Source organism: Geospiza fortis, unplaced genomic scaffold (assembly GCF_000277835.1).
Source record: "Geospiza fortis unplaced genomic scaffold, GeoFor_1.0 scaffold167, whole genome shotgun sequence".
NCBI classification, from domain to species: domain Eukaryota; kingdom Metazoa; phylum Chordata; class Aves; order Passeriformes; family Thraupidae; genus Geospiza; species Geospiza fortis.
In genome coordinates this window covers 3084486-3093927 of record NW_005054355.1, presented here as the reverse complement: position 1 = coordinate 3093927, position 9442 = coordinate 3084486, and the positions used below count along the sequence as shown (strand labels likewise).

At 37.1% G+C, this 9442-nt stretch overlaps 1 protein-coding gene across 1 annotated transcript in view; it reads left to right on the top strand.

The window, feature by feature from the left end:
* Positions 1–9442, top strand: part of ADAMTS19 (ADAM metallopeptidase with thrombospondin type 1 motif 19) — a 129610-nt gene that overhangs the window by 1385 nt on the left and 118783 nt on the right. The window contains 1 exon segment of the mRNA XM_031059062.1: positions 1–71. This exon segment is cut by the window's left edge and continues 30 nt beyond it. Within this exon segment, the coding sequence (XP_030914922.1) occupies positions 1–71 (71 nt within the window).

Sequence of the window (9442 nt, the reverse complement as noted above, 5' to 3'; positions counted from 1 at the left end):
CTTGTTACTACAGTGGTGCTGTCCTCCGCTACCCGGGCTCCTTTGCCTCCTTCAGTACCTGTGGTGGACTGGTAAGATGACCTTGCATGCACCTGGCCTAGCACCTAGGCCTCCATCCAAGTCCCTGCTTCATCTATTGCTTTTCATTCTCATTCCTTTCCTAAGATCTTCTTTCTTTCTTGGTAGCATCTTGGGTCCTACCTCTATACCTAACTTCATTTTTTAACAATTTTCCTATGCATATTCTTCTCATAACATTTCTCAAATCCTGATTCTGCCTTTAGCCTGTACAATGGTGATATTATTTATCCTGTTTCCAGATGTGTACCTTTCTGGTTGTGGATTTCCACTTCTTACACGATCCTTTCTTAAACTTTTCTCATCTCCATCTGTAATTTTATCTTTGCCTTCAATGAGTTCTGTAATTAGATACCTCCATGCTCTGTCTCCTTTATTTTCTCTGTCTCATCATCTCTTCTGTAGTCCATCTGTAATCCATTTGTTCTTCATTCTCATCCTGTATTCTAAAGTTATTTCCCTCATTTGAATTATCTTCCTTCTGCAGCTCAGTTTTCAAGCTGTTCTCTCTTTTCTATTTCTAGCAGTATTTTACCCATGTCTCCTTTCTCCCTTTCGTTATTCCTTTGCTTTCACCTCTTTGGCCTTTTTTCTCTACCTCACAGCTTCTCACGTGTGGTACCTGTAGTTTCTTGAATTTGGGACTTCTATCCTTTTAACTCCTCCACAGAAGAATGCAATGAGTATGCTCTCAGCAGAAACCTTAATGCAGTCAGACCTTTTCAATTGTTATTACTTCTGTAGCATACTTTGCTTATTTACTCATGCTGTTATTTCTGTTGCATCAGTCGTGATTTTTGCTAGATAAAGAGCAGAACTGGATACCCTGACAACAACAGTAATGATCCAAAGAGCTGTCATCCTAAGGTACTTGCAGATGGGTGGAAAGTGTAGAAAGAAAAAAAGTTTTCCTGTGAAGGTATAGAATGCTGGCAGGATCTTAAAAAACCTCAATTATTGCTACTATTTTGGGGCTACTATCATTTGGGGCCTTTATGTAGCATAATAAATGCACATTCTTGCAGCGCTTAACAGAATTTAGAATAGAAAGTGTAGTGGTGCTGGAGAGGGTTAATATCCTCCATAATTCTAGGGTTTGGGTGTAAATCACCGTAACCGCATGATAGGTTTTTCCTTGTATTTCTTTCTGAATTTGAACATCTGACTTGCTCCATTGCTGATTCATGAAGATATGCCTTTTTATTTGTATGGCCATGAAGAGAAACCAGGTAAAATGTGGAAATTTTGACTGCTTATTCATTTATCTATTTGAACTTATTCAAAAATCAGCACAAACTGAAAATGGTGGATTGACACCAAATAAAATATTTGTCTGCACTCCTGCAAAGTGAAACCGCCAAGTTTCACACAACTCTAAGTGGTTGGCATCTAATTATTGATATTTTGTCAGATTTTCCGAAGCAAGGTAGTAGAATTAATTGTGGAGAAAATTATTGGAAGTCAATTGATGGTGCTTTGAAAACAATTGGGTAAAAGAGTTTTGTGTTCATGAAAAGCATTTGACTTCTGTGCTCCTTCTTATTTTGAGAGTTTTACTTCCTTCTACATTGTGTTTGGGTAAAATTAGGTGAGAAAATCTTTGTAAAGAAATTGGTAGAAATAATTATCACTTTTTATTGTGTCCCCTCAAAAGCCATGTACATCATTGCATGTCTGTAGCACTTCTGATTTATTATATAAATTGATTCACTTTTTGGATAGATCCCAGTTTTTAGAGAGCCCTATTAGTAATTTTTGATTCTGTTAGACTTTACTAGGAATACCAGCTTATTCCAAAGCCTTTGGCCGTCTAAGCGTGCATGTGCCCAGATCATGTTCTCCATCTAGAATACTGCAGCTAAAACATAAAGTATTCTGTGTATCTCAGATAAAATTGTTAACTGTTGCTGTTGTTGACTAGTGTTGTCATGATCCTCAACTGCACTGTCCTGTTTGTGGTGAAATAGTTAAACAGCTGTTCTTCCTGAGAGTGTTGCTGTGTCAGGCATAGTTTTAAAAAATTGCATAGTGCTATTATGTCAAAGTTGTCATAACAAATCCTAAGCTATTTGTCATTCTTTATTCAGTCATTGCTTGGGCTCTATTACATATGTAAGTTGCTGAGTTTCCAAGAGTATTGAAAAAACATGCTAACATGCGTTGGATATTCCACCATGTTTCATCTAGGCCTGAACCTGCAAATAGAGTCAAGATGTATTTCAAACTACATTTTCTTTTTTTAACATGTAAAATAACATTGAAACTTGTCCCCAAAAATATTTTATTTTAGTTACTGGAGTTAGAATTTATTTTTTCATTTTAAATATAAAGACATTTCAGAGAAAATACGAATGTCTTAGATGCACTCTCATTTCAAAGCCTTGCAGACCTTGGGTTAGGTTTAGTAAGCTGCATACACTTTGGAAAGTCAAATGTGGGCTGATATGCAGCTTAGATTACACCGTTCTGCTCTTCAGAAATAGCCTTTCAGTGAGTCTTTTTACTGACCAAAAAGATTAGCTGTAGTCTGACAGACAGCAGTGATTATGCTGTGCAGGAGAAAGGGTGAAGGAGTGTAGTGGTTTGGCCATCATGTGCAGGGAAAGGTCATGCCTGGCAGAACAGATGTATGTGGCTGTTGCTGTAGGACTAGTTTTGTCAAAAGATACTGCATCTTCAATAAATTAAAGAGAGGCCTTAGGTCAAATTGTTGTACCATCCACATAGGATGCTGGTATCAGTCCAGTTTCTCAAGGCACAGAGACGTCATGTGCCAGTGATATTCAGGAAATAGGGGGAAAAAATGGTCTGTGTAGTAATCTGCTTATGTACACAGAGAGAAGAATATTGCTGCAAATGTTAAAGACCTTACCCTCTGAAGCTGAAATTAGACACTTTTGAATATTTCACTGGTTGCATTTGTGTAAAGCATCTCACATAAAGGACAACATTAAAGCTTCCCTATATTTCACAGTTCTTGAGAGCTTCATTAGGGTTGGTTTTTTGTTTTTTTTAAACTGCTTATCAAGAATCAGTATGGAGGGGTAATAATAATGGGACTCCTAGTGCCTCATGAAAGTCACGCCAAAATGCAAGTGAGAAATGAAAGCTGTACTCATAGATAATTTTTAACCAAATTCTGACTGCAAGCATTCAGAAGTGTCTTCATTAAGCCACTTAATCTTAACAAACTAAACATAACTCAGTGGTTATTTTCTAATGAATCTAAAGACTGGAGATACGCATGGACTATCTAGGAACTTCATTGTGGTGACCTGAGCAGTCTCAGAGCTCACATGATCAGTGGTGGCAGTCCTCTCCAACTGCTTGGTAAAACACTTGTGGATGCTTACATCTCTTTGAAGCTCAGTGAGATTTACTCTGAATACGTTTTGGGATTCTGCACTGGTGCTGTGGGAAGATGAATAAGGAGAGGTTTCCAAGAATTCTCCCAACTGCATGCTGACTGCCTACTTCTTGTTCATGGCTAGCCGAATACCAGGATGTAAACAGTCCTGCTGATGCCACTGAGACTCTTCTTCTGGAAGTGATGAATTGAAGAGCTGGACCATTAATTATTTAAATGGTTGTTTCTTCTGTTTGCTTGTGTTCTGACATAATATTTGAAAAAAGAAGAAAATTGTATGAAAGGTTATTGGACAGTTTTATTTGTGGTTGGTGATACATATATGTATGGTAATTTTGTATAGCATGCTGTAGGAGAAATTTACTGCGGACTTAGAATTAAGAAATCAGACTGCTGGTTCTTTATCTACTGCTAGAATGAAAGTTGAAGTAGTCTCACTGCTTTTACCACAGAGTGCTGTAAATGTGGCAAATATATGCTTTATCCCCTATTCATTTCGTTTCAAAAAGAGAGGTATGACTACAGTTTTTTCTCAGTAATTAATTCCTTCAGTAGTACTCTATGGCTGTGTACTGACAGGCAGGGATTTCCCCAACATTTCTTCTTCTTTTCACTGAAGCAGTCTGCAATAAATAGAGAACAGCTATTTCTGTTTAGGCCAAGAAAGGATCTGAATGGTTTTTTATTTCTAAAGTAATGGAGCATGTTTAGACTTTTCCTCAGGAAGTGCAAACAGGAGCAAATGTAGACACAGAGAATGGACAGAACAATGCAGCTTCTTGCTGCTGTGCTGTTCATCTCAGCTTCTTACAAGCTGTCTAAGAACATCTCTGGAGCTCTACCTAAGAAGACAACATTGACATTTGGGTTAATTTACTGGAGAGAAGTTTTGAAGTTCTTCTGATTTTCACTGGATCATAAGAAAGTGAATCAAGCAACGGCATATTTATAGTTCTGATGAATCTGGGTAAAATACAATTTGCAATTAAAAGTCATGTGCATTTTCACAGTGACTTGAGTTGGAACAAGTCTTAGCATATCTCTAGTCCAGGGAAGAGCTCTACGGTAGTGTGTGGTGCTTTTATTAGGCCTCACTGCCTCACTGCCAGTGACAAGCAGGTTTTAAAATTATCTATAGTTTATAGACAAGTACTTCACTTAAATAGCCCTATCCAAAGCGATGCTGCCAGCATCATCAGAAGAATGGATGACAATTGTCCTGTGCCATGCAGAAATGTGCCAAGTATCATTGGAGGGCGGCATTTCAATGAATATTTCTATTTGTAATGTCCTCCTTTTACAATAAAACAAGTAAATAAGGATGTAAAAAACGTATGTGCCTTTTACTGGCCAATGGAAGGGTTGTATAGCACTTCAGTAAGATTTGAAAAAAACCTGAAGCAACTCTACAGGAAATGCATGTCTTTTTTTACTTCTTATACAAAGTTTGTGAAGATTAGTTTTGAAGATTAGTGTTATTAACTACTAGTAACTGAATGGCAAATGATGCATTAAAAATATTTAGACTTCTTAGGATATTCTAATTTCACATGTCCCTTACATTCAGGATACTAGAGCTTCTAGAAAACTGGAATTATTATTTTGTACCTCTCCATTGAAGACGTCTGACTTTGAAGCTTGTCTCAGAACAAGCAGAATGAAATTGGAATGAATAATAGTAATACAATCTATTAAGTTTATGTTTTCCTACAATTCTGCGTGCAATTGCTTGTGGGGATAGGATTCAGCCTAAGAAAAGGCTGAATCTGTGTTTTGACATCTTTCTTCCTAGACAGGGATTTTAACCCTAGTGTTTCAACATTTTTATATGGGAAAAATCCCGTGAATATATTGTTACACTTCCTTGTGATTCCTGTAATGAGAGTAGTGCCTGACATGGCAAGTATACTTGAATTTTTGGACAGTTCAAAAAGTTTTGGAAAGCTATACTGAACTTCTTCCTTTTGGTTGCACAGCTTTCAGTGGCAGTGCAATATTTAACCTGCTGGAAAGTTCCTTTTCTGGCACAGTATCTGATGGGTTGAGGATGAATAGGCTGTTTGCATGTGGTGTGAGTAATGAGTCTGTTTGCTGTGTGGTGGACATGCAAGCTAAAGTCTTGCTTTTGTGAGTATCTGTGCTTTTGTCCGCCTCTGGGAGCAGGTGGTCAGAACAACTCATACATTTGGGATTCATACATTGCCCTGGGAAGCTGTGCTATTACAGGATGTGAGCTCCCCCTGTAAGGCTCTGAGACTTAAATAGACTTCTTGCTTCCATCAGGCTGGAATGCAACTACCCCATTACGCATCCTCAATCATACAGTACCCACATGCAAGCTGAAATGGGTTAAATACCCAGCCTTTTGTCAACCAAATGTAGTGCCCCTTCCTCTCCACCTCAGTGACCCTTGCAGTTACACATCCGTATTGAGTAACTTCCACACCAGATGCTTTCCAAAAGAAATTTGAGACAATTACATCTTCTTTTATGCTGGTGGTAAGCATTAGAAAACAGAGATCACCAACAATTTTTCATAAAAGGGTAAAGAAAAGAGAATGTTAGCAGTCTTTTTGGTCCATATGATACATACATGCTAGAGTTTGACGTTGCAGAAGGAGGATTATAAAATTCAATAGGATTATCCTTACAGACTGCCAGGATGAAATTAAGTACAAACTCTCTCCTATTCACCCAGCTTCCTGGGATCCTTAAACGAAGGGAGAACAAATAGAAGCAGTCTGCCTACTGTTTCATTATGAGTTTGTTAGAGAAAGGAAACTTTACTGAGAAGGACAGAAGTAAATATGTGAATGAGGGTACTCTATGAGTATCCCATACTGAGAATTCACAGCTTCAACAAGATTTGCTTTGTTGACTTTAAAATGTGTGCCTTATTTGTGTTTTAAACACACTTAAATGGGCAATATAAAATTTGTGATCAGTATAAATTGGTGAGCAAGGTAGGACATGAGTGGTAATGTTAGAACTGAAAGCAGCTTTGCTCTGTTATGAAAGGGTTTTGAGTCTTTTTTCCCTCAGAACAAAAAAACAAAACAAAACAAACATCCCTGGGAAGATAAAGCATTGGACAAGAAATTAGTGCTTTCTACCTCCGCATAAGGTTGGAGAACCAATGAGATGCGGTAGTGCTCCTGGATGGATGAAGTCTTTCAGTGTCTGTGTTGAAACTCATTTGGCTTGTTCCTCCTGGATTTACATGACAGTGGAAGGTGTGAAAGAGGAGGGCAGCCAGCCCTGTAGGAATTCTGGTTTCCAACATGACAAAACAAGTTGTTTACTTGAGGTTGCTACGGCATGGTTAAGCAGAGGCACATCTGCCTCATTTTTGCCTCCAGCTAAAGTTTAGCTGCTGTGTTTGTAATCTCTCTGTTTAAATCTCTTTATTAAAATATCACCTGGAAAATCTAATGAAGCAGAGCTCAGCACACAGTAGAGAAGCCTAAAAAAAGTAAAATGGAGTAAGTGATTGTGGCCAGCTGAAATAACTAGGCCAACAAGAAAAACACTATTAACAAACTTGCTGAACAGGAAGTTAATTACAAACAGAACTATTAGATCTAGGTTGTGGGGGGGAGGGTTGTTTCTTTCTTTCTTTCTTTCTTTCTTTCTTTCTTTCTTTCTTTCTTTCTTTCTTTCTTTCTTTCTTTCTTTCTTTCTTTCTTTCTTTCTTTCTTTCTTTCTTTCTTTCTTTCTTTCTTTCTTTCTTTCTTTCTTTCTTTCTTTCTTTCTTTCTTTCTTTCTTTCTTTCTTTCTTTCTTTCTTTCTTTCTTTCTTTCTTTCTTTCTTTCTTTCTTTCTTTCTTTCTTTCTTTCTTTCTTTCTTTCGTACTGGAGATGGTATCCCTTTAAAATTTTATTACTGTAATTAAATGCCATAAACCAACAAAGATCTGCGTAAAGATAAAGGAATAAGCCCTCTTTGTTTCTGTTTCCCTCCTGGATTCTGCTGCTACAGTCTGTTGCTATTCTTCTTTATCTTTCTGGATGAAACATCTTTTGGTTAGATTTTCGTTTTGTGTATCTGAGACCTCATCCTAATTCATAAGAAAGATAAGTCTTCTAAACATATAAACAGTATTGTTAATGTAAAGGTGAAAGATTTAGAAAATCAGGTTTGACTTAGGCCAAGACTACTTTTGAACTATAACAATCTCTGTTTCCTTTAATATTAAACACTGTCACATGGTATGTGAGATTTTGGGCCAGCGTGCCTCAGACTATGTGGTAATGATTCCTTTCTTCTAAGAGCTATCCTACAATGATGCAGGTGCTCTATCCTGAGACAGGTTTGATTTGTGATTCCAATCCTGCTTATAAGATCCTGCTTTCTTCCTAAAGGACCCGCTTTCAGTACAAGTACTTCCTTTGCAATATATTTCTGAGTGATAAGTAGAAATTAGAAATACGCTATCTCCAGAGTGGCTTCATTTAAGGAAAAAAAAAGAGATTGCTATGCATCACCTGGGATCTCTACCTATTGTCATGAACGTATAAAATTATCAAGGTTACTTTTCAAGATAGAGAAGTGAGATGGTAAATCAGAAAATCTGGGTAATTCCATTAATTAAATTAGTAAATAAGTGATATTTTGGCCTCCTAATTTGATGTTAACTGCTTTAAAAAGAAAAGGCAGAGCACTGAGTGTCTTCCAGATACAAATGGTAACGTTAGTGAAACCAACATTTTTTTCAGAACATGTATCCCTGGCTTATATATCTCATGTATCTGCCAATTGTTTCTTCGCTAGCAAATGAACCAGGATTTTTAAAAGAATGTTCTCCGTGTTGCAACCCTTGTAATATTATGTTAAAAGGACTGTTCTTTGTCTTTCTTTTCAAAATGTTTTCTTGCAAGAGTGGGGATTATTTTGGTTGTTAATGTTGGATGTGACAGGGGAGAAAAAGCAGCATCCATGATCTCCATGCTAAATAAGATAAAAATAGGGGGATCTGGGAAATAGGGAAAAAAACACCCAAGAGAAAGCATTAGGTGTTTGAGCTGTGGGATTGATGGAAGATGAGAATAGTCAGGAGGAGTCTGTGAAAACCAATGGTCATGTAGAAATAGTATTCAAATGGTGAACATACTGCTTTGCTATGTGATGAGGAGAAGTACCTCGATGGAAAGGAGTGAGACAAAGTGATTTGGACTTGTGGCAGAATGAGATGTTTGCAGATGTCTTTCTGTGGTGTGTGTGTCTTTCCTTGGTTTACTGAGATCTCTCAGGTGAGTTCAGGGATAGAGCAGGAAGGCTGGTTGGTTTCTCCTTGCAGAGGTGTGGAAATAGCATGAAATACACCAAGCATGAGCATCTGTCTTATATTGCAGATCCAGACAGTAGCTGGTCAAATTTTTATAAACCAATAGCCCAAAACATCTATATTAGTTTTAAGATCAGATGTGCATCTGCAGTGCATTAGCAGCTCAGTTAACCTTTTGTTGTTAACGTGTCATTGCCTGGACAATCTGGTCTTTTTGTTTTTTTTGTTTTTTTTATTGCTTCTAATATGCCATCATAAATGAGCAATAAGTATTATTTGGAAGTGAAAGAATGAAGAATATTTCTAGTGTTAATTTTAGAACAATTGATTTAGAATGAGAAATCAGTCTCCTAACATTAGCTGCTAATAATACATACATCTACATTTAAGTGAATAGAAGTAAAATTTTTTTGGAAGCCTGTGCTGTTGCATGTTTTTCTTGGGTCTACCAGTACTTCAGTCAGAATTATTTTCTGAATGAGTTTTGCATCCAAAAATGTAGAAATGTGCCCAAAACTGACTTGTGAAGTGATTTAGTTTCTGTGTGATTATCTTCCAACAATTGCATATGCTTGTTTTATGATCTCAGCTGTGCTACTTTAAGTTCTCATTAGATGTCAGAAGTTTAACTGGGTCAAATCAGGGCAAGCTTATTTAGATAGTAGCAAGTTAAGGAAAATACAGATATTTCTGCACGTAATGTTAATTCATCT